The sequence below is a fragment of the Gobius niger genome (assembly GCF_951799975.1).
Source record: "Gobius niger genome assembly, chromosome: 20".
Taxonomy (NCBI): Eukaryota; Metazoa; Chordata; class Actinopteri; order Gobiiformes; family Gobiidae; genus Gobius; species Gobius niger.
In genome coordinates this window covers 22,625,766-22,653,533 of record NC_136871.1, presented here as the reverse complement: position 1 = coordinate 22,653,533, position 27,768 = coordinate 22,625,766, and the positions used below count along the sequence as shown (strand labels likewise).

The following is a 27,768-nucleotide window of genomic DNA, read 5'->3' as shown; positions in this document are numbered from 1 at the left end:
AGTTGATTTCGGATCTCTTTGGTGTGTTTTTTTGTGTTAAGTTTAGTTGATACTTGGTTGATGCCTGTCCACTTCACAGTCCAGTTGAGCGTGCAGTGCATGCAGACCTGGCAGGTGGGACGTGCGGAAGAGAGAGGAAACACCTGCATGAAAGAGTCACCCCAGCAAACTGAAAGCTACAGGAGGAGTGTCTCAGCCATTTGGGATAGTTCAGAGCATAAACCCTGTTTAGCTCTCAAAAACTCATTTGTACTGTGATCCACAGTGGCCGTGGGGGAAATTCCACAAAGAAAATGTAGCTCAAAACTCTAAAGCCTGAGTCCAGCACAACTACCTAAGATGTGGAACTTCTAAACATGAAAGGTCTTATTAGGGCATATGGTATTTCTTGCCATAAGACTCACAGCATCCATTTTAACAGCACAAAGACTGTCTATTTATGTCCCAAACAAAGCCCAAATGACTGACAGACTTTTCCAGCAGCCTTGCGTCTGAAGGGGTGCCATCCACACGCGGGCAGGAAACACTGTTCTATGTAGAGTATGTACAAAATGCTCTGAGGAGGAGGGTCATGCTAAGAGATGTACACAGGAAGATTATCTGACTCTAAAACTCATGCCAACCAACATAATGTGATAAAACAACGCAACGCAACACTAGAGATAAGTGCCACTTTTTGAAGAGAGGAGGCAGCAGGAATGGAGTTAATAAGAAACAGAATCAAGAAAAAGATCCAAACCAGTGAAAGAAAGAGAGACCAGGAAGAGCCTTATGCAACATTTAGTGCAACATTTAGTCGGCATGCAGATGGAGGGATGGACTCAAATGAAATCCTGGAAGCGACGGACTGGAGAACATTGTCTAAACCTAAAACAGTGACAAGATCGAGTGTTTCTCCAAAGTAAACATGACAGTGCGGACGAGGTATTCGGGGGAGAAAGCAAATGAGAGGAGTGGACCTCATAGACATACAGTAAGCGTCATAGACAACAGTCCTGACTCTGACATACCAGTGATCTAACTCCCAGTGCAGAAGACAAAACATCAAACCAAACACGGCATTTTCAGAGGCCTCTTCACAGAACCAGGTCTGAAAACAGAGACCCGGATCTGTGCGGGCCGCTCAGATGAACATGAGGCACAGACATCACAGCTGTATGCGCAGTAGTACACATGGAGGACACATTCATGATGTATCCCGACAGGATTATGTGGGAGGAAGACAGTGCTCTCTTGACCCTCTGTGCCAGGGGTTCCCAACCTTCAGCTCAGTTCAGTCTGTTCTGTTTTTGGATAATGACACTTTGTACTATGCTTTGCTTTTTAGCAAATGTTGTTTGATTTGTGCATTACTTTACTTTACTTGTCATATTTTTTTGTTTTTGATGTAATTCTGTATGAGCAGCCGTGGGTGAAGACAATCTCAGTGTTATGTGGCTAAGTGGAAGGACAAACAAGGTGTGGTTACAAAAAGACAAAATAAGACTAGTGCCAAAAACCACTGAAGCCTCTTAGCAAAGTGCATCTGAGACTGCACAGGTTGGGAAGCACATGACAGAGGGTATACAACATGTCAGCCTCTCTGTGTTGCACCAGGAGTGTCCAGCAGTGTGTAGGTCACCCAGCATTTTGAGTTGAGGCACAAATAGCCTGGGTGCTCCACTGTGGGCGGTCTACTCTCCTGGAGGCTGCCATGTTTGCTGTATACAGGTGTGAAAGCACAGAGGGGTACAAGTGGTGCACTATCAGAGCTTCACTATATGGACAGTTGTTCTGTTCTTTCCAGAAAGCACTGCTTGTGATAATCCTTTCTGAGGATGCTTTTATGGACTCTTTGTAAATAAAAGTCATTACTTTTCGAATACACAAAGGCCCAAAAGCACTGTGGCAATGTACAACATTAATGTAGAGGGCAGCAGCAGAGAGCTGAGAGAGACAGACAGAGAAAGACAGAGGAAGTAGAGCTCACAGAAACATCTCCTGTTCAAAATGGGACTTATCCCTCTCTGCCCTGATTGTTTTGCCACATTTTGGAAGGCCCCTCCCGTTTGTGTGAGGAGGAGAAGGCATTACTTACATCAAATAACCTTTCTATATACACCTCCTCATTGACCTTATCACGAAGCATATCCTGAGAGTGCCGCACAAAGGTCACGTAGCCATCAGCCACGTCCATCCCCGGCTTCTGCAGGCGCAAACACAACAGAGTAAGTTAGGCTGCACATCACTGAGCTCTGTATTGAAAAGGCAGGGAGGGATAAACCAGAGCGACATGCTGTGTCAGAGCACGCAACGAGCAACTTACAGGTACATCCACATATTTAGAGGCTGCTTTCACCTGAAATTAGACAACCATTTAGCTTGATCTATTATTTATGTTTCGTTTATCAGCACATTGTGATGAATATTGTACTCTGAAGTCTCACCGTGAATGAGAGGAATGAGGAGAAGAGTGTTCCTTCATCATATCTGGAAATCTTCGCCAGGACACCCTCCAATATTGCAACGAACTAAAAAAAAAACAAGGCCGAAAACAAACGTCTTTGACCATTGCCCTACAGTTGCAGTTGAACTGTTTTGATATGTTGTTGAAGTGTCGAACCTTTGCAATGAGAAGCTGAATCATGTCCTTCACACTTTCTTCAATCAGTTCATCTATTTGGGCGGCAGACTGTTTCTGCAAAACAAGAGAGAAACGGTTGATTTGTGAACAATAACATCACAATGATTAAGGCTCTGAGCAGAACAGTGTTTACTACTGACAAAAATGATTCCTGGCAAATAGCAGCAAAAAAAAATAGAAAGTGAAATAATAGTAGTTGTTCCTCAAGTACCCAAGTAAACCCAATGAGTGATGGATTTAATTAAATTTGTATCATGGACTTGAATGATGCAAAAGCTAAATGGTCTCAAACTATCCCAAATGTAGTGTAAATTATTACCATATTATTGACTAGTCAACATTGCATTAATGACTATTTCTGAGGCAGAATCTCTCCCTGCTGTGGCAATTGCTTACACATACAGACAGAAGCGCATACTGCTGATGTATAAAATCTTTTGTGGAATATAAAGTGGCCTATTTGGTTTTTTTATACCTCCTGACCCATCTCCATGGCACACAGTTTGGCTGACTGGTCCTTGGCGTCCACCATCACGTTGAACATGGTGCATAATGTCGGGGAGATGCGGAAATCTGTGGACTTGCTGCTTTTCGCCAGCTTTGACTCGAAGGCCATCCTGGTGCTGCAGTGTGAAAGTAAAATATTTATGTCCACTGTGCTATGAAAAATGCATTCACTCTTGGACATAGCTGCCTCGGAGCAAAGTTACTCTTGCTGTGGATTATGTTGTTTGGCTTGGTATTGGCGCAACCCACCGCTTGACGCAGTTCTCGATCATGTTGCTGGACATGAGCTTAATGCGGCTCTCCAGGTGCTTGGCGAATTCGTCCTCGGGCCAGTGTAGGTCTCGGATGAAAGTCTGCAGGGCATCCAGCTTCCAAAAGAGGTCCTCAGACGTCCCGGAGCCGTTACTGCCAGCAACAACACACACATTATGTCACAAAGAGTCATTTGTGTAACTCACTAGGATCATGGGAGTGGAGGTGGTGCATTATTTCCGCCATACACTGACTCTCTTTCTCTGACAGTCAGCGTATGGGTGAATACGAGTTGGCAGGGGTTCAGTGTAACACAATAACCATGCTGAGTTGGATGGTTATTGTTATGAGGTGTGAAGTGGCCACATGCAGGTAAGTCACTGCAGTTCGAGTCACAGTGTGCCAAGACAGAAAAGGGAAAACAGTGAACGGAGCAGTGAGCGAGGGCATGTAAAAAACACTGAAATACGTGCTGATCTTTTTTTCAACTCGTGAAGAATTTACTCGCAATATCACAAGCCCTCTCTCATTCTCCATGTCTCTAAAAGCTGGTGGAGTCTCCTGATAGATTTGAAAAAAGAGAAATCATGCAGTCTTTTTGACGTCCCTGCGCAGCGCTGCTCGGGAAGGTTGGATTGAGGCGTACGTCATTTCCAACAATCCTGATCAAACCACTACCAGGAAGGTCATAAGCTGTGCCTCTATTGCCAGGCTTCATTTTTTTTTTTTTTTTTTTAAAGCACTGGAGATACACAAGTGCAGTGTATTGGAAAAAACCCGAACGTTATCTCCACGCAGCATGCAAGTCGAGGCAAATGAGCGCATTTCAGCCACTCATTTCCCAAACCCCATCTAGTCTACAGCACCTCTCAGAGAGTCCTTGGCATGAAGACGTGTGGTGTACATTTCGAAACATGCTTCGGTGATTTCCTCAATGTCATTATGCAGTACTTGATGTTTTTTTTTGGGAGGGACATCTTCATACCAAGGCATGCCTCCGGTTGTGTTACAGTGGGTTAAGAAAGTTTTCAGACCACTCATATTTATTTCAATTTTATCATGTAGCAGTGTGATGCTAAAAATGTGTTTTCTATTACCCGTCAATAAAGCATTTAAGTAACCGCAATCCAAACTTTTCTTACACAACAAGTGCAGACCCACTGTTATGCTCTCGATCATTATTGTTCAATATATACAATAATAATAATGATAGAAATCTAACATCAATAAAATAAGATGGGAATAAATAGAGGGGTATGAATAGTTCCTAAACCCACTGTATATCAAGTGAACTGGTATTGAATACACACTCAGAGTCATATATAGCGGCCATCCATGACGGGGTAGAAAAGCTAGGCATTTGTGGAAGGTTAACTGATAGTCCTGCTACTGGAACGGGCAGATTTGGTACTTTGGGAATTTGGAGGTTCACATTTGGTAGGTTCACATTGGGCAGATTACTTGTTAAACTCCTGCGGAAAAAAAGACAGACAAAAAAGAAAAAAGTATAAAGAATCCATAACAGTGAGGTGAGAGCGGCACAAAGCTATGTAAAACATTCATCGTGAGGCCAAAGCAGAAGGACAGAGACGCAGCGGGACAATAAGAAAGACGTACGTATTTTGCGCAGAGAGGAACACGGTCAAAAAACGGCTGGACTGGATGAGAACAGGTAGTAATACAGATAATAATATTATATGAGGCATTTCGAACTAGCTTCTTGCCTGATCAATCTTAGAATAACACTCGTGATGAAATATGCAAAAGGAAAAACATCAAATAAAGCAACAGCAAATAAATCAGAGCGCTGACGTAACTACAGGAGGCCATTTGTATCTGGCAACACGTCAAAGCACACATTATGAAGGTTAGTAAGTGCACACAACAGAACAACTGAAATATTTCCCTGACCTGAATGTGTCGGTGTGCGATATATATATACATTAGTCAAAGCTATTTAAAACGAAACAACCCATTTCCTCTTTTTCCAGGCAAAGAAAATAGGTTATTAAGAAGTGAACCCACAGACCGGCTGGGTGAATCTTCTCTCCCACTTTCTCACGCCTCCATGCAGTCGGCCTGTCATCGCAGTACAAAGCTGAGCTAGAAACTACAGGCTCCTTACTTGACGGGCTCCCAGGACTCGCGGTCAAAGCCTTTGTGAATTGACTGTGCGATGGAGGTCTCCATCAGATCCACATATCTAACCACCAGGGGGGCGTACAGGTCCTGCAGGTGCTTGTGGAACCTTCCGTTGCACAGATGGACTGAGGAGGAACAAAACGCATTTGTTAAATAATGTAGAGATCTGAGCTCAAAACAAGATTATAGGGGCTTTACATCGTGGCTTTAAAGTGCAAATGGTTGCATATTCATTTGAGTTTGAGAATGTGGGAAACGATTAATTAGCCTTGGTAGAAATGCGATGCTCAAGGTTGTTGGTCTATGTTTTAATTACATATTATGCTTGAATATTGGTTTTGATAGAGCACTTGCACCACTCTGTAAATTACAGGCTACCTTCATATCAATAGAATTCTCAAACTGAAGAAATAAAGATAATGAAGACAAACTTCAAGATCAATAATAATAATAATAATAATAATAATAATAATAATAATAATAATAATAATAATAATAATAATAATAATAATAATAATAATAATAATAATAATGATAATAATAATAGGAGGACTGAATTATATTTGAGTGATATTAAAGCCTCTGAAGCTCACAGTCTGTCCGTAGGTAGTCGTTGAGCAGCTGAAAGAGGGGGAAACTGTCCCAGCTCTCGGGTGACTGGATCTCCAACGCAGCATCCATGTCGATGGCATAGAGGGCCAGGAAGTTCTCCGCATGTTCTACCATCAAGTCTGTCCACCACGCAAAGGCCTGCAGGGATACACGAGAGGACTCGTGAGAAATGTGACACATGTGACGCAGAGATGGGAGCACTGCGTCTGTAAAGTTAAAGTTTGGTCTGTTCTATAGAGCGACAATAACACAAGCAACACGTTGGCTACAACTCTTTTACTCTCACTAACCGCTTGGCCAATTCAGTCTTGTGCGTCCTTAGATATGAACATTCTAGTTAGTTGCAAATTTATGGTGTCCCCACCCGATGTACTAGAATAAGGAAAAAACATACTACTAATGGACAGACCAAATCTCTGTTAAGTATGATAATAATGCCTTATAGTTATAGGGCCTTTCAAGACAGTAAGGATTTCAGTAGCATTAATAATTTACTCCTCAACCGCTTTGGTGGATAGCTACTATTGTAGCCAAAGCTGCCATGGGGCTGGCTGATGCAAACATAGTTGTCAGTCTCCGGCAGAAGCCTTTCTAACCACCACTAATCCCTCACTCAGCTCATTCATACATAGGCAAGCTAACCACTGAACCAACTGAAACACTCTAGATCCCACCGTAAAACCAAAGCCAACATTTCCTTTAGAAGCATAGGCTTTGATTATAAGTAAGCAGAAATGTAACTACCAAATTAAATTGCAGCGTGGACACAATGTGGCTAGTGTCCTTTGAAAAGTCCAGCCACAGTGATGATAAATAAAAAGTCCATGACAAGCCCTGTGTTTAAATGTTTAAAACCTTACGGAAATACTGTGTGTTTTTGTTTTGCATTGATCTGTGAAGTGCATTCTGTCAGTGAGCGTTAAGCTAGGGTTATTCCTTTTAAACAAATCTCCACTGAGAGGAAGAGCCTGTACTCCATGTACATGTTCTCATTGTACATGTACACGGAGTATTCCCCACTCTGCTCTGAATTCACGGCTCGCATTGATTAAGACTTCAAGGAGGGATTATTAGGTAAATCACTGCACTGCTGCATATGGAACATGAGAATCGCAGTGTGGTTGTATGTTTTGTATTCAGGCTTGCTTCCCTCATGCAAATGCTCCATGCTTTCCTCAGTCATTTAAGAGACAAGGCTTCAACCATTCACATCACTGCCAAACTCTGCATCTCCCACCTGATGTGAATGTAAGTCATGCACGTTTTATTAGGCACGCCAAAGACTGCAGCACATAGCATAATTTCTTATAGTGTGTCCATTCCAATTAACAAAGTAGTGTTTGAGATTCAGCTGACTGTGTCCTGGCACAGCCGAGGCCTCGTCGCCCTTTAAAGCACAGCAGCTGCTTTGCTGACAGTCTCGGCTTGGCTGCTGTGCATTCACGCTGCCAAGTTCAAAAATCCAAACTTAATCTTTTTGAATGGTGCCGCATGCTTATACTTGCATTTAATAGTTTTTTGTTTGTCAGGCAGGCCCAGGTCAATAAATTAGAACATTGTAAAAAGTCAAATTTTATAGTGCTTCAATTCAAGTATATAATGCAGATGTAACACACATTTAAAAAGAAAGGGATCTAAACTACTTTTGCATTTAGGGGAAATGAAACAAATTTTATCCCTGATAGCAAGCTGTTCCATTAAAGCAGGGGTGTCCAAACTTTTTTCCTGTGGGGCCGCATACTGAAGCGTACGCAGGGTGAAGGTCCATAGATCGGTGGTTAGTGCCGCAAAACCTTTGACTAGCAGAGGTTTAAATTGCGCCCCACACCTTTATTTATGCTCAAAACCTTCATGCCAGCTCTGTCTCACAGTACAAGGTTAGTTGTTTGGTTAGAATTGTGTAGAATTATTACATTTCAAATAAAAAGGACTATCTCTGATGATGTGTCCAAGAAGGCAGTGGGCCACCAAAAATTGGTCTGAGGGCCGCATTTGCCCCCCTGGCCGCACTTTGGACATCCCTGCACTAAAGGGACACAAAAACAAATGGTCTAACTGGCACATCAAAGTAATAGGTTTTACACTGTACACTGAGGTGATGGGGGTAACCTCCATTTATCCCGGCTTGGCACAGTCACAAAAAAATCGCTTGGTCTGGAAGTTCATAATTACAATTATTCAGAGTAATTTGAATAAATTGATTAAACCATGAAATACCTAAAGAGGCAATGATGCTTTATTTTTCAAACTTGAATTGAATTGATGTTTTATTTCAATTTTTCAACATTTTAATTTACTGACCTGTCGTTATGTAACCCTCGTGTGAAACCATCACAAACTGTTACTTACCTACTACTTACCTTCCTGAGACACACACACAAATGTAGAAAAAAAAAAAAAAAAAAAAAAACAGGCAGCAAACACAGCTCTTTCTCCATCACATTGAAAGTTGATTCAATCAGAGTCAGGTCATGAGGGGTCAAGAAGGGGCAGAAAGGGGGTGACCTTTGATAGCAGACGGGGCAACACATTCAGGACCCTTGACCTTGTGCTCAGCCATACACGCTCAACAGTGCTGTTATCAAGGCAATAGTGTCATATAGGGAGCAGTCTGCAGGGGGCGGTATAAGTGCCGGTGGGTATAAGGGGCATGACATCATAACTCCATCTACGGGACATGCACAGAGCATTTAGGGCGGGGCAACTTCACTACATACCTCTTTTCCCTGCTGGGATAGTCATCATTCATATGACAGTGAGAACAACAAGAAAACGTACAAACAAATATGTATCTTTGAGGCATTTCTCGAAACAGGGATCGTAAAACTCGGACAGCAGAGACTGATGGAGGGGAAGCCAAGGGAAGGTAATGCCTGAACAAGGGCGGACTGTGAAAATAATTGTCAGGATGGAGGAGGCAGAGAAATGTTTATGGAAGATCAAACTTCAGGTTCACATGAGCATACGTCAGAATATATATTGGTCTGGCATGCTTGAAGAAAATCCTCTTTTATGGCCCGATGAACATGCTTTATGGTCACAATTATGTCGGTGCAAGCTACAGTGCCTTTTCAATTTCTTTCAGTTTGTCTCAGTCGTACGCCTACACAAAAAACCCCAACCCATTACGTTGTATGGCAGTGTCTATGGCTTGAATCTGTGCTCAAGGAAGTGCCTTTAGCAGTAGTGGCGCAACATGCCGTTCAGGGGGGTCGTGATGGGGGGCAGAAGAGGAAAAAAAGAAACAAAAATACTGTACCGATTGATCTCCAGAACTTGTGACTGCCGTCTGTCAAGCATATTCAAAGAGATAGAATAAATCTGCTTTATCTACGAGCACACTGGATTATTCTAGGCAGGTCTACACATGCTCATTGTAGCTAACTAAGGGGCTAAAGGGGAAAGTACAAACCCAGTTCCGATATTTCATTCACAATACAACATGAACCTATTCATTTCAATTTAACAGGAGCAACATGTCCCCAAGGAGTTGGACAACAAACGGTAGAACAGAAACAAAAAAAATGTTAATCTAAAATCTTTGCAAAGTATGGCGCTTTTGCTCCCCTATTCCAAGTTCTTTGAGAGGTGTTGCTGCTGTCAAATAACAGTAGGCCAACGACTTGGTATGTTGTTGGAGTTACACTCAACAATAATGTAAATGCTTTTATTTTTGCTCTCATTTTTTATGTTGATTAGACCCCATGGATATTACACAGGTGTGAATGAGGTTGTCTAAGATAAAAAGGACACTCTGAAACACTCTGAAAGCCGCCTCTTTTCATTGTAGACAGATGGGCAATATTCTAGCAGTGCTCATTAACAGATTTGGCCAGATTTGTGAACAATATGTGGCAGAAATGGGTCTACTGTGTACATATAAAAAGTTGTACTGTATTTTCCGGACAATAAGTCGCACCTTTTTCATAGTTTGGCTGGAGTGCGACTTATACTCAAGTGCGACTTATATATCAAAATATATAATTTGTGCTATTTTCACACTGACAGCCGCTGGAGGGCGCTCTAGGCTTGTGTACCAGTATCTGCTACTCTTTTATGGTTGTACGATGACAAATAAAGCACTTATTTACTTACTGTACCATTGAAAATATATATTTTTTAAAAACTGTAGCGTTTAGAGTGAGCAAGAAACTTGTGACGGACTGTCAAAAAGCAGAGGTAACTCTTACTCCAATGAAGAAAACAAAAAAAGGTAATCACGGGCTTAAAGCTTGATGCCACAGCTAGAGAAATTAGTTAGCAGATGGGTGAACAACGTGATGCCGGGAGAGGCTTGTCAACGGTGCAGTTACGCCTCCATACCCAGATAGTTGGCGCAACTTATACTCCAGAGTGACTATTTTCTTCATTATTCTTTGGATAGTGCGACTTGTAGTCCGAAAAATACTGTAAGTCTTTTAGTTCACCCAAAGAAAAATGAGAGCAAAAGCAAAAGCGTCGCGTTCACATTTTTGTTGAGTGTATATCATGTGACAATTTTTTTCAATGTCCCTATCGTATGAACTCAGGTTTGTAGTTTGCAGGGAAACATACGAAACGGGTTGCGCTATTCTGCTAATCTGCAAGCATGGCTTAACCTGTGCTTTGCTTTCCTTTACCTCTTCTACCACACAACCTTCCGAACTTTTACTTATTCATATCTTTAAAACACACACACAGCCATCACCCTGGGCTTTTAGCGGCTTACGTAACTGCGCTCCTGAGCTCTGCGCTGTAATCAGGGCAGAGAACTGCGCACGTGTTATCATGCAGAAGCAAATTTACATTCTTTGCACAAACACATTACTGCGGCTCATTTTGGCACGGTCGGCTGCACAGCAATTAGAGCCTCTCCTCTAAATTAAATTCTCTTTTATTCCCCCCCCTAACTTAGCTGTAGATGAAAGCGGCTTTATTTATAGTAAAGGCTGATCATCATAAGGCTAACTGGGTAGAGTGCGATAAGAGTGCAGGCGTTGGGGGAAAGGGGGGTGAGAGGGAGGGGCGGGCTCACTCACCTCCGCGTGGTGTTCCTGGTTCTGCTGGAGGACCTCTATGACTAACTCCGCCAGGCGAATTGATTCCTCCAGCTTTTTGGCAGGCGTGACTAAGCGGCCTACGTTCTCTGAGACAAAAGGATGAGGGTGAGGGATGAGCAGTTAGTCAAGCACACATAAGGATTTCCAGGGGGGTTTGTATGACTATTCACATGAGTTTTTTTTAAAGTTTTTTTTACTCTATATTTAATGATCTAATAACAGCATCACAGCACCTACACTGTGATGTTTAGCTTTGACCAGCCCTATTGGACAAGTAGAAATGGTGTGCTGTAGTAACATTAATAGAGCTGATACGATTCAGAGGTGAGGCAGGCACAAAAATAGTGGCATTGAAATGGAGATGGAGAATACATGCAGAATATGGAGCAGCGTTAAATAAGCTGTTTGATGCCCAATAGTGTGATTGGTGGCATGTCGTTTCTGGGCAGAGCGACGCTATGCTAAATCAGTGGTTCTCAAACTGTGGTGTGGGTAGTGCTGGTTGTACTTGGGCGGTTCCTGGCTATCAAGTAATTCAATAAGACCAGTTTAATTGTTTTGAGTTAGTCTTTGTTTAGAAATACCTATGGTTTAGACGGATCTGGCCTATACTCAGAGAGGTCAGGTCTTTCTAAGGAAGAAATTGTTTTATATGGGATTTAATATAAAGATATTGATTGTGTCTAGCAGTGTAAAATGAATGCAATCACTGTCAGTCGATTAACTTGAGGAATTTTAACTTCAACTTTACCACTTCTGTGTTTTTTCCCAAATAGTTAAAGAGGGGAGTTTATGCTTTTTCCTGGTATTTGGTAATAATGTTAAACACATCTTGATCACTATCTTACACTGTTAGAAATAGAGGTCGATAATTGACGATTTTACAATATGGGCTATCGGACAATCTAGCACTGCAAAAAGCCGATATCTCCTGGACCAAAGGTGATAGAGATTTCCGGGTTTTTTTTTAACATTGGAAAGAGCAAAGTCATGGCTTTAAAACTCTCTAGGCTTCAGGGGAACGGAAAAACGTCTCAATGAAAATATTAGCAACAGGTTTTGTTAAATACGTTTCACTAAACCTCAGTCAATATGGACATGCTGCATATCATTTTGAAGCTCAGAACCTGGATAACCCAATTGCTGAGTTAGTTTTAATCTCCACAATTGTGTTTTTGGTCGCCGCGCAAAAGGCGGCGGCTAGCAACAGTATGCTAATGCTGACGGCAGCAAGCTAATGCTAACGGCAGCAAGATAATGCTAACGGCAGCTAATCAAAGCTGGGACAGAAACTATGACTGAATCACCTAAAGTAATAAAACAAAATGGGTCACTGGAGTGGAGTGGCCAAATATTTATGTTTTTACAGGATTATAGATTGGATATTTGGAAAAGTCAGCCAAAAATATTGGTCAAAAATTTCGGCCAAGCATATAGGCATCAGTCAAAAAAATCCCAAAAAATCGTCCATATACCTCTAGTTAGAAAACACACTATTGATCTAAAACAGCTGAAACAGAATGTCCAGTAGTTTCACTTCCCTCTGAACCAGCTAAAATAAGCCCCTTCCACCCTGTCCTCTTGCTCCTCTTTGCTGTGCAGTTGTTTCAAAAAAGAAAAGAAAATAATACACTGCACTACAGCAAGAGATCAAGAGGTGGGCAAAGCATTTCCTGGGTTCGTATCACCTCAGAAGGCCAAGATTCAAAGATTGTTCTTAACACCCACCCTTTAAAAAAAAAAAAGCTAATATGCGTAACTCCATTGAACTGCTTTGTGCGAATCAATTTGCCTTAGACTTGATTCTAGTTCCCCCCTTACGACAAAATCCTGTTCTTTTCTATCAGGCTTGGAACTGACAGAAATTAGGGTTGATTATTTGGAGACTGACAAATGAAGGTTCACATTTGTTACACTGACATACATGCAGCGAGTTGTTTGTGATACCAGAACTGAGAATTCATCTTTGTTTCCCTGCGTGTTAGTTGCTAAATCAAGCTCCAAATCGTTTTTCGCTGACAGAATGTGGAATGACACAGCTGAACATGAACATGATTTACCAGATCGTAAAACTTTGTAAAATGGCAGATGTGTAATTTGGAACATGGACATGAGACCAGATGGCTACACACATCTCAAATCAAAAGCACAAATATACATAACTCTACATGAAACAGTAACTGCTCTGGCACTAAATCCGTTCATTGTTGTTGTTGTTTTTGATCGGGGCTTCTTTTTTTTTCTTTTTTTATGTTTCAGTAAACTTGGGTATTTATGATAGCAGCTGCTGTACATCACAAGCAGGAGAATAAATGTGGTAATACTTTGAGATGTGTCGTTGGATAGAGGGCTTAGGGATAAGTCTATAAAGGCGTTTGCAAGGATTTCACATAGAGTTTGATTTTTAAGCCATGGTTCACAAAAATACAATTGCTCACTTTGTATTGTAAATTGCATGGAAGCGCCTTAGATTTGCAAAAGCTGCAATACATAATGTACAGTACTGCAACAATTTTTCGTGTGCAATCATGACATTATCTATTATCTATGACATTATCTATTTTTGTATCTGACTAATCTACTAAATTCGGTATGCCCTGCCCTCCTTGTCGGCTTAAAACAAGGCTATGTAAGTTTCCATTACACTAGATGATAGCAAGCCTCATGACTTACAACTAACTTCAATCACAATGTTATTTAGATGCCATAAGAAGCTCAGTAGCCAGAGGTAACTGTCATAGTGCTGCTTTATAATTTGCAAATGTGCAGGACTGTATTACTTTACAGTCATACAATTGATTTGATCATCTGGTATATTCAATGCTGGTGTACCATATTGCCACGGGGATTTCTTATAATACAAAAATACAATCTCCAACATAAATACCTTGTAGGAAACGCTTAAAGCATGACAAACAGCTTATGTGTGCTGAATACGGTAACTGTATTAACATGTATTGTATGTTTTTTTTTGTTTTGTTTTTAAGCATGCATCTTGAGTTCAAATACTAGCAGTTACATGGGATAACCTAGACGTGTTTTGTGCATTAAATACATAGTGTGTGCTTGGGGTTAGACCACAAGCTAATCATATCTTCACCTGGATCCTTTTGATCCTTTTGCCCTTTCTCAACTTCAGCGACCGAACAGGAAGAGAGAAAAGATAAAGAGGAGATGTTTAGCATTAGCACGCTCTAGGGTTGTCTGTCGGGTTACAGGGGAGAGTCACTGAGATCTGCTGGGACCGCTCTCTGATCCGGGGAGAGTGGGGCTTCTAGGCAACAGACAACAAACGTCACACAACATACAATCAAAACAGCGCCTGTGAAAAGTCAAATTAAAAGAGATGATCACAGACACAAAGAAGCTCGGACTCGTCCATTTACACAGGAGACACACGGAAAGCTGTCGGCATCAGAGACAAGACACTGAGTGATATTTCAAAATAATAATAATACCTATTCTGTCTTCTCTGTGTGATGGAATAAATATCATTGTAGAAGTACTGTGCTTCCTACCTGCTGGCCACAACACGCCACTGACACATGAACCGAACCAAATGACTGAAGGAGATCACAATGTAAGCAATGTAAAAATGCATTCAAGTCAAAGTAACAGTGGAATCCAAAACAAAATCAAAAAAGCTTACAGACATGCTCATTCGTGTCCACTGATTGACTAGTGCTGCTCTTTGGGCAGTTCACCCCCGTCACTCACTCTCACAGGCAAGAGACGCATGTTAACACATACTGTATGTCGAAGAGTTTGGGAAGAGAGAGGGAGGGATATGAGGTGAACTGAAAGGAAGGAAAGGAAAAAAAAAAACTTGAGGTTGAGAAGGTGCATGGGCAGGATGATGGAGGTACTCACGGATGGTTAAATCCATCACTTGAGACGCCAAGCAGAAGACAGGGTGCTCAAACATTTCCCTCTTTTTGCCTATAAAAAAGGATGGGACCATGCAAGAGGAAGCTAGGGTCAGACAAGAGAAGGCTACAAGTGAGGGGGATAATGGGAAGTTGAGTTCAGGAGGCACCTAGTAAAGTGGCCTCACAGTGAACATGGGAATCATTAGAAAAGATACTAAAGTCCTTAGTATCTTTAGCACCCCGCAGCTTAAAAAAGACATGGAAAATGTCTTTGATCATTTTTATGTGTAATCCATGCTGTCATGTTGTGTCGAAGCACATGCAAGCAGTGCAGGGATGCTGGTCTGTTGCTTTTAAATCCCAGCATTTCTTTAGTTTGTGTGGGAGGGAAGCAACGTATACAAGTAGAAGGAAGTGAAGGCAGAGGTGAAAGGAGAGAGAATTGTCAAAGGGGCAAAAGGCAGTCCAGTCACCTAATGTCTAAGGGCCAAAGACACAGCTGGAGTCCATACAGTCAAGGCACAATGAGAGATCAGCACATCAATCAACAGATTTCAGGGCTTTGGATTTGAATGCATTTTTACTCACACACCTCTACACAAAAGCCAACTTGACCTACAGAACAGCACAGAGCTAAAGTGGGCCTGAAACAAAGGAGAAAGTTATTGGACTGAGAGACAGAGAGGACCCACACACTGTCACAGCAGGTCATTTGGGATATGGACACAAAAATACCATATGCCAAGTGAACTCACTACGTGCTCAGAAAGTAGTCATGACAAGAACACGTCACTTTGCAAGAATAACTGTAAAAACGTGTCATTTTACTCAACCATGACTATACTGTAAACAATGTCCCCTTACAGGCAATTACAGTTACTCTTGAGCTGCGGTACATACATTAAACATAACATTATGTACTGTATGTTCCTTACCTTCAACTGTGGCGTAGTCTTTAATCCGCTGATAGTTGAGCTGAGCTGCCTGCTCCAAACATTTGCGGATTACTCCTTTCACTTCCTCTGGAGGAACTGGAGTCACTATGTCTTTCATCAGGACCTGCAGACCACAATTTAACAGCAACTGGATTATTTGATTCCCCTACGACCCATGCTAAACATAAAATACCAAATCTACAAACCCTCTCAAGCAAAGATAAAGTTGCCTTCAGCGCCCCTTCTGGACGGCCAAAAGGGAAAAAATATCTACAAGAGAGGCCACAGGTTGAGAACGTTCAGGGGCTTAAAGTTGTAAGATGAGTGATTAGCTAATCACCTGAAATTTACAATCTGGTTTTCCAAAATTACACGCAACCGCTCCTTGATGTCTTCAAAGCGGTCCTTCTCATCCACGATGACTGTGCTGAGCCCGTCGGGCCTGTGAAGATCACACACATTTGAAGTGAGCAGACGTCCCGTTGAGGTTTCGGTTATGCAACTTAGTCTGAGTCTGACATGAGCAATGTGCTGCCAGCTTTAAACTCCACAGGAGCACATGGAGTGATGAGATCTCTTAGTAACAATCAGAAAATATGATTGGGCTCACCTTTTGGGCACTTGAAAGAAAGGAAATTTGAGATCCTTTCTCTTTCTAAACTTGAACATGCGTGCCGGTTTAGTGGCAGTGCTGGGGTCTGGACTGGGGCTGCACTTTGGGGACTGGAGGGCCTCATAGCCCAGCGGCCCCCAGTAGCTGCCCTCTCTGACTTTTACAGACGCATGGGAGGATGAATAATATGGACAGTAAGAAACTATGTCAACAAAGAATACAGAGAAAAGAAAACAAAGAAAATGGTAGAAACAAGAACACGTAGAAAAATGCATTTGATTAAAACATAACACAAAAGCAACATAAAACACCAACATAAAAACAGAACAAAAATAAATCATAAATTAAACAGATGAACAATGACACAGAAGACTGTTTGCTTTATGGTAGCAGCTTGTCCTATGTTGGGTTTTCAAATCACTGAGGACATGTGCAGAGGTCAGTGGATTGATTTGTGTGCCATGTGAGTGTGTTCTGTCAGAGGGTTGTGCACACCTGTTCCCATGGACATGGGACGCACAGAAAGCAAAGCTGTAGTGGAGCAGAGTGGGGTCGATAATGGCCCCATTCTCTGCCCTCTCAAGCAGGTCCCGCAGGTAGCACAGGTGCCTGTGGCAGCCGCGCACCCCATTCCTGGCACAGTACTCGTCCAGCACAAAGACCTGGCCTGGGCTGAACCATCCCTACAGAAAAGAGATTTTATATTAGTGTAATCTACACATGAACCATGACCCAGGATTAGTCCAGGCTCTTACCAAGCAGCAGAAGGTGTCGTTGAGTCTATGGTCCAAAGTGAGCCGCTGCACCATCTCAAATAGGGAGGCGTGGTCAAAGCTACATGGGTTAGCCGAGATAAATTCATCCATGCCGTGTTTCTGAGCTCTGTCAGCATCTATCCGGCCAACGGCACAGGGAGAAGCACATGGTTCAGAGGAGAGCCATGAGTGAGGCCAGACAGTTAGTTCAACACAGCACAAACACCAGGGAGCTATTTGGCTACTTCTACGGGCAAATTATAAACACTTACAGCTTACATTGTCAACTTGCATTGTGTCAAGCCAGCGTAGAGATTAGATATCTACAACTACGCTACAAGGGACAGCTGCTTGGATGCTATGTGCATGCTTGACTTTCTCATTGCCTGAAGTTGTTCAGGGCGTTATTTAAAAGTCAAAATCCATGTTCAGAAAAAAGAAAAAAACACTCTAAGATAAGCTGAAATGCACTCTAACTATACGGAACAGATCTGCCATTCTGATTTGCTAAAGAACATAGCCAAACAGTGATTGGAAAGAGAACAAGTTAATAGTCTTGGTTTAGGAAATGTCTAATTCTACAAATCTTTTGTTGTCTCAGTAACATGAAAATTAGTAGCACATCTGAAGATTAGCTTAACATCAATATCTTGAAGCAATACACAAGATGATGAGGACATTCAGGCAAACTTTAGAGAGATGCAGTGGCGTCCTCCGTGAGAGACAGGCGTCAAGTCATGAAACACTCAATGTGAATGACGATGACTGGAGCGTGGAGGCGGAAAGATTTCTTTGTAGGGGGCTATAGGCTGATGGACCAAATCAAGCACCAAGCATCTGTCTACCCTAAAGGTTTGGGAGAGTCATACGGCAACTACAGGGGCAATGTCTACAATAGAGTATGAGCTGTCAGTTGTTTTAGTTGATCTAAGGAACACAGAAAACGTGACAACAGGTAAAACATGGACAAGTGACAGGTAGAAAGCGCTACTGTGCAAAAACATTTCGATTAAAAAGTGGTGTTAGTGAGTGCAAAGAAATACTTGAAGAGGAAGTGGTGCAAAAGTGATGGAGATGGGGACACGTCCATAGAGTGAAATGCAAAAGGATGAGCTATGAGACAAGAGACTATAGGCTGAAACACTCCTCTGGCTGGTTGAGGGGGGGGGAGAAATAGCACTCAAGAATACAAGTCAATACTACAGTGAAATGAACAGTTGTCAATGATCACCCATGAGTAAAATATTGTGAATAGGCAAAAAAACTGTTGGCATACTCTGAAAAAATCGTTACATGCTAGAGCTCAGTGTGACTTCTCATTAACTTTTAAACACCATGCACATTTGCAGATTCAGTGATATCTCTTTTTTTTTCTGGCATTCCTTCCCTTTTTTAATTTTTTAGTTTTGTTTTCTATACGCATTTGCAAGTTGACAATACTTGGAATATGTTGCGGTGTATTCATGGTTCTCTACAGAGCACAGTAACAAGGCATACCACTACTGGAGAAAGTCTATCAAAGGGGGTAGCAATACAATTTGGTGCATGGGTAAAAAAATAGCATGAAGCTTGACATTCTCCGGGGGGTATATGGGGAGGATAAGAGTTTTGATAATGTTTTTGTATGGTCACATGACACAGGTGTGGTCCTGTACAGGCAAAACAAAAGGGCAGTCAAAAAACAAAAATGAGTTCTGGCCTTTGCAGGAGGTATAACTGTGGCTTCTATGTCTACAAGCGGCTGCACTACTAGTGGGTTAGGTCCGGAGTATTGTACTGGAAGAAGGGGGCGGCATTGGCTATACTCTCTCTATGGGGCATTCCGAATACTCCGCGTACATATTTGCCGACTCTCAAAGAAAAACATAATCGCAAAAAGATTGAGCCCTCTGAAGTAAAGCAGCTGAAAGTTTAATAGACATTTTTCTTGTTTTTTTTTTTTAACAAACAAGCCAAAGGGAGAACATTACGTAACGCTTTACTCTGAGGGGTCCGCTCACCAATGAGAATAAAGAGAGAAGGCAATTATGCATAAACAGCTGTAAGATCAACTTCAACCATTGCTGAATCAAACCAAAAACTTCTTACATGCATCCTATATTGGCACAAATGGATGCTTATACTTCGATCCTCAAGTAGAGGTCGTCGGGAAAAAAAGAAACAAAAATTCAAAAAGAAATAAACTAAGATCTAGTAAGAAGACATGAAGCGAGACGTGAAAGGAGAAGAGAAAGGAGGAGGGGGGGAAGTCAAGAGAGATAGAGAACGTTGCATTGGTCAGATAATCAGCGGGGATTATCTGAGCTGTGCCGGCTACAGGGAAGCACTTACCCTTGAGTCCAGCTAGAAGACAGCAGGGTAAGAAGGGACAAACCAGAATATAACATAAAGACTAGCAACAAGGCTGAAGGAAGAGCAGTCACGAGAGAAACCCTGACCTAGCAGCTACTAGCATCACTCAAGAAGGGTAACAGGCACAAAGCATGAGAAAGTAGTAGAAAACACAACTGAAAAAACAACAGCCTAAATACCGACATGAGAGTGTGTGGTGGACATGTGACGAGAGACATTTTATAGAGACGAAAAGACAGAGAGAGGGAGATTTAGAGAGAGCAACAGAGACAGAAAGAGAAGAAGCTATGTGCCGTCCTCATCACTCTGCTGCAGTACATGAATCTGTAGGATCTAAGTAGGATTCTGAGCCTAAGATCAAAGTAAGTGCTTTTACTTTGCATGCGCGCCAGTGGTTAGCGCTCTTGCCTCACAGCAGAAAGGCCCCCCCGAGTTCGATTCTCTGCCTGGGTATAGGGCATTTCTGTCTGGAGCTGGTAAGTTTGCTCCACCGCTAAAAACATGGACAATAAGCCAGGATGAATGCGAGTGTTTTGTGTGTGCGACTGTGGGACAACGGTTGCAGTAAAAGCAAAACTTAGTGACTCATGTCCCTAGAGGTCATAAGCGCCACTGCAGATGTTGTAGCATGTTGCAGCTTTTTTTTTCTCATTAATTGTCCGTGAGAGTGAATGCTACGCTCACAGAAAAGACAAAGGGAGAGAGGGGTGTTGTACATTGTGCCACAACCCAATTACACAATGGAGGTAATTGTTGTCACTCAAACTTGGCTGTAAATACTGCTAAAGTGGCGCTTGCCCGCAGTTGGCTTTGCCCGTTAGCCTGTTAGCTTCTTCTTCGTGATTCCATAAGTGTGTATTGCGCCTCCGACTCCGCGCGGGGAAAGTTGCATGGGTGGTTTTCTGGTCAGAGACACAAGGTGGAGATGAAAGACCTCCCCAATCATCCCATCAACACTTGTATTACCGCCAGAGGGACTACGGAAAGGATTTATCAAGGTTAATAAGTTACTTAGTTCTTCTTTAAGCTTGTGGTTACAATCCGACATTGCATGCTTTAAATGCATGAGTCCCATGTGTGTTCATCAACATGCATTATCCAGACCAAGTTGACAAATAAACTTTCAAAGGCACATGTATGTAAACCAGGGCGACTATCACACTTTTGTCCGGGCTCATCAAATCATTAAAATGTCGTTCAATGTGTTCATTTAATGTGTACATATTTTGACGAAGGTAATAGTGTATGTCGGTATAGCATTAAAAAGGTGTGGAAGTATACACTTATACTGACACAGCGGGTTGAAAGAACTAAAATATAAGATAATGCAAGATAATAATATGAATTTTGACTGAAAATCCGATGAATAGTCGTAAACCAACCATTTGTAGCAGTCGACTCTAAGGCCAGGAAATTTAAATGCAAGGTCATATTAACCGCACGCAACACCGGCGGCCATGGGGGTCATTATTTCCCATCTGAATGTCTCAATAGACTTCCCGCAGCAGAGTGAGGAGGCTGTGTATGTTATGGTCCCGGTGCCATTCAAGAACACCGGGGTTGAAACATGTTTTGCGTGGTGTGCCACAATGTTTCAGGGAGGAAGAGGAGGGTCTGTGCCACTGTGAGGAGGACGCTTTGAATGGCAACAGCTGGCATCAGAGAAGTCAACTAACCACAAGAACGATCACATACTGGACAAAGAAACCAATGGAGAAACAACATAGATTTTATGTGGTTTAAGTTTCTTACAGTTCATGTCTTTAGAGTTACTAGTACGTAAACGCAATCGTAGGGATCCGTAATGGGACGGAGAGCCAATTGATAAAAACAAACAAACTAAAGAACAAAACCAAAAAAAAAGCATAAAAGCTGTTCCGAGCTAGTATTACTCTTTAATTATTAAATATTATTCTAGCGATTACTTTTATTGCTAAATGTCTATCTCTCTGTAGTGATCTAGGACACAGTAGACTGAACAGACAGAGGTTTGTACAGATGCCACAGTACTGTACACGGTCTTACCTTCACCTTTGCTACATGAGTGGCGCTGCTAAGGGTATATTAGCAGAGTGGTTAGCATGTGCTACAACTTCTCTTTACAGCTATGAATAAAAGTTGTACTGTCTTAATCCAACCCCATTCGCTTCAAGCAGTTCTTACAAAATCCACGTTTGGCACACTGATAGGCGAATTCATAAAGACTCGTGATGGTAAATAAATGATGGGGTTGCACCGTAAACAGTAGAGGTCCATCAGATGCTATGGGATTGCCGTGAGTTGTGTGTGCGTGCTTGTGTGTTAGTTCTACCAGCACATAGGTGACGGCAGTGTGGAGCGCATGGCGTGAGACAACAATGAGTTAGACCTTAACATTGATTTGTGGATGGACACAGCTGTCTACATTAGGTGAACTTATTATGGGTGAGGCAAACAGGTGGGACTACTCACAGAACTGAGAAATGGGAGCGTCCATCTGAGCGGAGACGCCGCCTTTGGAGTTGAGTTTCTGGACCTGAGTAGGCGGCACGGGCTTGTGGGACTGGCCCGTGGCGCGGTACATGGCCTGGACCCACAAGATGCGATCCTGTTCGTCGTCACTGGCAAAGATCACAGTGTCCCCTTCCTTTACCGCGTTGAAGAAGGCCCTGCCCCCGTCCAAACCTGAACAAGTACATTTATTTTAGATGTTTTTTGTTTGTTTGTTGTTTTATAAGTTATGACCAGCTGACGTTATACTGCAAAACAGAAGGCAAGTTGCAGTTTTGGATATGTTATTTGCACGCACCTGGTTGTGGGTCGCTGTAGTCGACAGTGTACCCGTCCAGCTGAAGAAGCTCTTGTGGTTCTGACTTCTTCTCTCTGTAGCTGCACATGGCAAATGTGTATTGGCTTACCTAAAAAAAAAGACGGCATTGAAAAATGAGAGAAACTACAAATCTGACCCAACGAAGCAGCCTTCACATTGGGGCAAACATAGACTTTCACAATGAAGTAGCAGATTGGATTTTTTTTCCTTCTAACCTGTACAAGGACAAAGAAACGCTTCTTCCAGCGCTTCCAAACATTCTTCCCAAATGCCCAGAGATACCTGCAGCAGAAAATTCCGATATTAAAATTCTTTACTTAAGGTTATCTGTAAAATAGTTTTGTGAATGAATAGTTTCTCAGTTTTCTAATGATGAAGACCTTCATTTAAAACGACTACAGTACACACAAGCATCCACCAGGGGGTGTAGTGCACTTGACAGTAATTTTCCATGGGACGTGACTAGAAAATGAGGCCAAGGAGCAGTGTGAGCCGTAGCTCCGGTAGAAAGGCCTGTCTCACCCGCAGTGCTTCATGTTCTGAGGCTTGTCCATGCGAATGGCCAGTTTGATCCTAAGGTCCTGGTCCGGACATGCCTTGGTAACAGTCATCTTATGGAGCTCCGATTGTTTGGGGCTGTTCGGAGTGGGGTGGAGCACAACCTGCACTCAAAGACAAATCAGACAAAGCTGAGGTTACAGATTGAATAAACGACCTTCTCCGGCAAGGAGGCTGCTTTAGAGCTGTGTGATGTGAGTATTTGAGTTTTATGGGTAAAGTGTTAAAGTGGGAGTGATGCTTTGCTGTGGCTTCCTGAAGAGGAGACCTAATCTCCCTTTGCCAAGTTAAAGAGCTTTCAGGAAAGCTGCCTTTGTGCCATCACTGGTGCAACGGGATCTCAAACAGGAAAAGACAAGGTCAGAGTCACGACTCATACAACTCACTGAAAACAATAGTAACGCCAGCTTTGACAAAGTGCGTTCATTGAGTCTCATTCTACGACATTAACTAATAAATTACTGTCCAGATTATCACTGCATGTAATTATATTATTTTGTGCATATGACTGTGTAATATTAGATTTATCAAACCACGTTTAACAAATCATTCATAAAGTTTTGTTGTATAAGTGTACATACAAACCGTTACAGTTATTGCAATAATCATGAGGTGTATACAACTAAGTGTAGTCATAAATATTCTGTTAAAGGCAAAGATATTTACTGTACGTATTCTAAAGAATGCCAGAAACGTTGCTATGGCAAAGTAAATATTAACTATGCTCTACGTTGCCTAAAGGCTTCCAGGCAAAGTAGAGAATAGTGAGCAGGACTAATTTAGGACTAAGCAAAGATTAACACGGCAACTAGTAGTGGGAGTGGGAGTTGGTAGTCCCGCTCCAAGCTACTGCAACTGCCACTACCATCCACTACGACTCCTCACTACGCCCCCTACTTGCTACACTCACTCTTTTTTTTTTACCTCAGGTTTAAGGAACATGTTGTTTTCCAATGGAACCGGAGATGTTCAGTATAAACCTGTGTAATCTTGTAATATATCGAGGGAAAGCAATCCCTTCAAATAAAACTGCACGTCTGTACCCTTTATTTTAAGCCAAATTATATTGTTATTGTGTAAAATGTAGACGATTATTTGAAAAACATGATCATAATTCATAAACAGTGAATTGTTGAACTCTGTCCTTAGGATCCTTTTGATCCGTCCGGCTCTATCTATCAGAGAGATCTAGTTTTGATAAACTTATAACAACAGGAGATGCGAAAACTCGCCAAAAATAAACATTTGCCTAAGGACGGAGGAAACAAATAGAGTCCTGCTGTCCCCTTCGGTGTCTGCGCCACAAAAGAGAGAGATTATGCACTATTTTTATACACTCAGCCAAACTGTTTAAAGTCATGATTTTGGATTTCCACAGATAGGTTCTATAAGCTTGTTTTCGATTGACAAGTGGTAATGTCTCCCGTTGGGAATGTTTCCTGTAAGATGTAAACGCATGTAAAAAGCAGAAATAAGGAGCGTCACCCTGCCCAGCTCTTTGTCCTCCAGCGCCAAGACTCCAGTGCTCTCCGTGAACAGCTTCACCTTGACGGCAGGCAGGGGGTGCGTGGTGGTGAAGTCGCCCTGTGTGCCCCAGCTGAAAGACACAACACTCTCGTGAGCTCGTAGATTCCATGACATCATCCACAAGGCGAATATGTTTTTACTGTATGGCTCTGCTTCACTCATAAATAAAAAGGAACAGACAAGAGCATCTCCACAAACACACAACAGCAGCTGACACGCGGGGACTGCAGTTAACATTGCAGTAGACCAGAGATATAACACATTTATGTAGTTCATGTCACACGGAGGCACACCGCAGCGGCGGTAGAGGCAGGATGAGACAATGAAAGATAACACCGTCCCATCTCCTATCTATTTATAAGACAAGCATTTCAGAACCTGCATGATTTCCCTGTAACAAAGCGCTCATCCTATCAACAAGATCTATTGAATGTGTCAGCCACAGAAAAAAGAACAAAACAAGCGTCGACAAAGATCCTAAAATTAACCTAAGAATGTCACTAATGTTCTGTTTTGGAACAAAAATGGTAGGATTATTTATATACTTTACGATTCGCTTGGGAAAGAAAATGAAGACCATTATAAGGTGAAGCGGTAACGATAACGACTGTATGGCATAGTCCGCTGTTCCATGTTCGCTGCTTTACTTGTTACGTCAACTTATGCAGCATTACTGAAACATGTGCGCCCATGACTTATAATGAAAGCAAGTCAAGATGCTTAGACAGGGAATTAAAAGAATACTGTATCCCTGCAGCAGTTTAACATACTGCAGGAACAAGACGAATTCAGAATTGTTAATGTACTATTAGCACTGGCTGAAGGTATGGACGTTACCGGAGAACTAAGCTAAAAGAATACCCTAAACAGAATAATGTGAGGCCATTAAAGATCACACTGCTGGTTTTGTACCGGTACTAAACCTTGATCAATAGACAAGGTTGGGTAATAAAACAGTCCATACACATGTAAACATTGCTGTAGGCAAGACAGCAAAGAATACAAAATATAAAGTGTCAGTACAAACAATAACTCGACGTTGATGTTTTTTATGTTTGATTATTTGTTAGTTTTGAATAACCGTCATTTCTCTTCCACATGAATATAAACAGCCTACTGTATAAGACTGCCTATTTAATTTCATCTTCCATTGTCACTTATGACGCTGGCTTTTATGTGAAATGTATTTGTGGAGACTGCAGCGTGGTGTTTTTTTGTAATGGTGATGAATGCAAACCCCGGACACTGCAGTTTCCCACATGGCGAGCAGCAGCCACTGACTGTGCTCATTTCAAATGGAGCCATTGTAACACTATGAAGGTGACCTTGTGGATCAATCTGGGCTCTATTAATAGCCGTGACATCGCTCTGAAACTCTTCTTCTAAATGGTATTGAAGCTCAAGCGGGTCAAATTACTCACAATTACGGACTGTGCAAAGGGAAAAGATGTGCATGTGAAGTCTTTTTTAGATGCTATACCAAACCAGAGTGTTGTTTGCGTGTACGTATTCTCCCACGCTGTACCTCCTCCCTTTATTCTTACACATCTAATCCCCTCCCCAGTCATGGCATAGAATCTGTGCGATGTACGGTTTGAATGGACTAAATCATAGTAAGACATTTGCATTTTGATGTTGAAGGACATTTCAGCTTTAAATAATTAGTACCTTGACCTTCTGATTGATTCATGACACCTGTAATTAGCATTTAGATTTTGATGGCAGCAGTTTTCGAAAAAACTACTTTTAATCGGATGGAACACACGAGAGCAAACGCTGAATGGAAAGAGCGACACAAGATATTCAAGGTCAAGGAAGCAAGTTGAGATAGAAACTGCCGTTCAATTTCGAGAAAAATGACGGAGACCTTTTTGAAAAGTCACATTTTCTCGCTGAACAGAAAACGTTCAGTCCTGGAGGTTCGCTCTTTAAACTTTCAGCCGACGAGAATGTTCTGTCCTTTTAGCCTTTTTCCACTCTGGGGTCCCCACAGAAAATTACCTCCAGCGAGCAATAACTTGCCGTAGCGATCTGGTGCAGAATGCCAGATGCCCTTTCTGCTTGAACTATTTCACAGGAGGCGCATAGGTGGACTGACGAAAAGATGACATTGTGTTAACCTCAGGTGTCTGCAGTGACTAATGGGACACACTGCTGGTGCTAGTAAACCCCTTGCGTTTGTTGCTGCCCATGCAATAACCATGGGCAGCAGGGAGCGGGATGTATTTATTTATTAATGCTACTGTATGGTCTCCTCCGTTTGACAGCAGTTCTGGGCCTGATTTGAGATGCTTATGGAATGAAGGCTTACGTGGGCTTAGATGCTTCGGCCTGGTCGGTCTGAAGCTTCTCTCCTCCCTCCACCTCCATGGTGCAGTACACAATCCGGTTAGGGGCCAGTGACTTGAGCCCTTGCACTTCCATGATCACCACCTACAAACACACACGCCACAAGCAATGACTCACTCCCAGCATGTCATGTCACATCCACTCATATTACACTGCTTAGATGTTGGAGCATACTTTATATCTGCTGCTTGGGGCATCAGGTTGGGTGGGGCCAATTTAGATTGACCAATTTCCCCAAAACATAAGTCAGTAGCACTGCACAGCACAGCATGGTAAGAGGGTGGAAATAGTAACTCTTTTATTTCCAGGTAATACTTAATAATGATAACCATAACCCAGAATAGACTGTGAGTTACAAGGAAAAACAATTCAAAGATCCTAGGTCATAATGTATATATATAAAAAAAAAACGGGATTCAAAATACATTATGATAGTGACAGATCATTTATCTCTTGTTACCATCTTATTTCCATATTTTGTTTTGTTTCTATGGTGCTGTAAAGTGAATAGTTGGTCCAGAACACACTGTGCGACTGTGAAGATCAGCAAAGTCTGCAAAGGTAGACCAGCCGGAGACATATTTGCAGAAATGATGATGCTGTCTGTTCATACCTCATTCACAAAAAGTAACTGTACGTGCCCCATGAATAATGTAACAGAAACATAATGACAAATATCACATGGGGTCGTTGCAAAATATCACCAGAGTAAATGCAATATGCAAAAGCAGTAGATAGATGTTTTATTCATATTTTGGCTTTGTAATTTCAGTTTAAAGTAGTTGAATCATGCTCACTTTAGGGAAGTAAAATATCCAAGGAAAAT

General features: G+C 42.0%; 1 protein-coding gene across 5 annotated transcripts in view; it reads right to left on the bottom strand.

The window, feature by feature from the left end:
- Positions 1–27,768, bottom strand: part of cadpsb (Ca2+-dependent activator protein for secretion b) — a 60,388-nt gene that overhangs the window by 2,476 nt on the left and 30,144 nt on the right. The window contains exons 6-29 of one of the 5 annotated variants that reach the window (XM_079578185.1): positions 26,905–27,026; positions 24,552–24,663; positions 23,031–23,170; positions 22,724–22,790; positions 22,488–22,596; positions 22,151–22,363; positions 17,348–17,484; positions 17,088–17,275; positions 16,320–16,421; positions 16,186–16,249; positions 15,980–16,103; positions 14,276–14,308; positions 11,155–11,261; positions 9,396–9,425; positions 8,854–8,865; positions 6,118–6,274; positions 5,508–5,649; positions 4,693–4,854; positions 3,380–3,535; positions 3,099–3,246; positions 2,603–2,677; positions 2,427–2,510; positions 2,306–2,338; positions 2,078–2,185 (exon numbers count right to left, since the gene is read on the bottom strand). In XM_079578185.1, coding sequence (XP_079434311.1) covers positions 2,078–2,185; positions 2,306–2,338; positions 2,427–2,510; positions 2,603–2,677; positions 3,099–3,246; positions 3,380–3,535; positions 4,693–4,854; positions 5,508–5,649; positions 6,118–6,274; positions 8,854–8,865; positions 9,396–9,425; positions 11,155–11,261; positions 14,276–14,308; positions 15,980–16,103; positions 16,186–16,249; positions 16,320–16,421; positions 17,088–17,275; positions 17,348–17,484; positions 22,151–22,363; positions 22,488–22,596; positions 22,724–22,790; positions 23,031–23,170; positions 24,552–24,663; positions 26,905–27,026 — 2,625 coding nt within the window. The remainder of the gene's footprint in view (positions 1–2,077; positions 2,186–2,305; positions 2,339–2,426; positions 2,511–2,602; positions 2,678–3,098; positions 3,247–3,379; positions 3,536–4,692; positions 4,855–5,507; positions 5,650–6,117; positions 6,275–8,853; positions 8,866–9,395; positions 9,426–11,154; positions 11,262–14,275; positions 14,309–15,979; positions 16,104–16,185; positions 16,250–16,319; positions 16,422–17,087; positions 17,276–17,347; positions 17,485–22,150; positions 22,364–22,487; positions 22,597–22,723; positions 22,791–23,030; positions 23,171–24,551; positions 24,664–26,904; positions 27,027–27,768) is intronic. The other 4 variants (XM_079578187.1, XM_079578186.1, XM_079578188.1 and 1 more) reach the window with 4 other exon arrangements.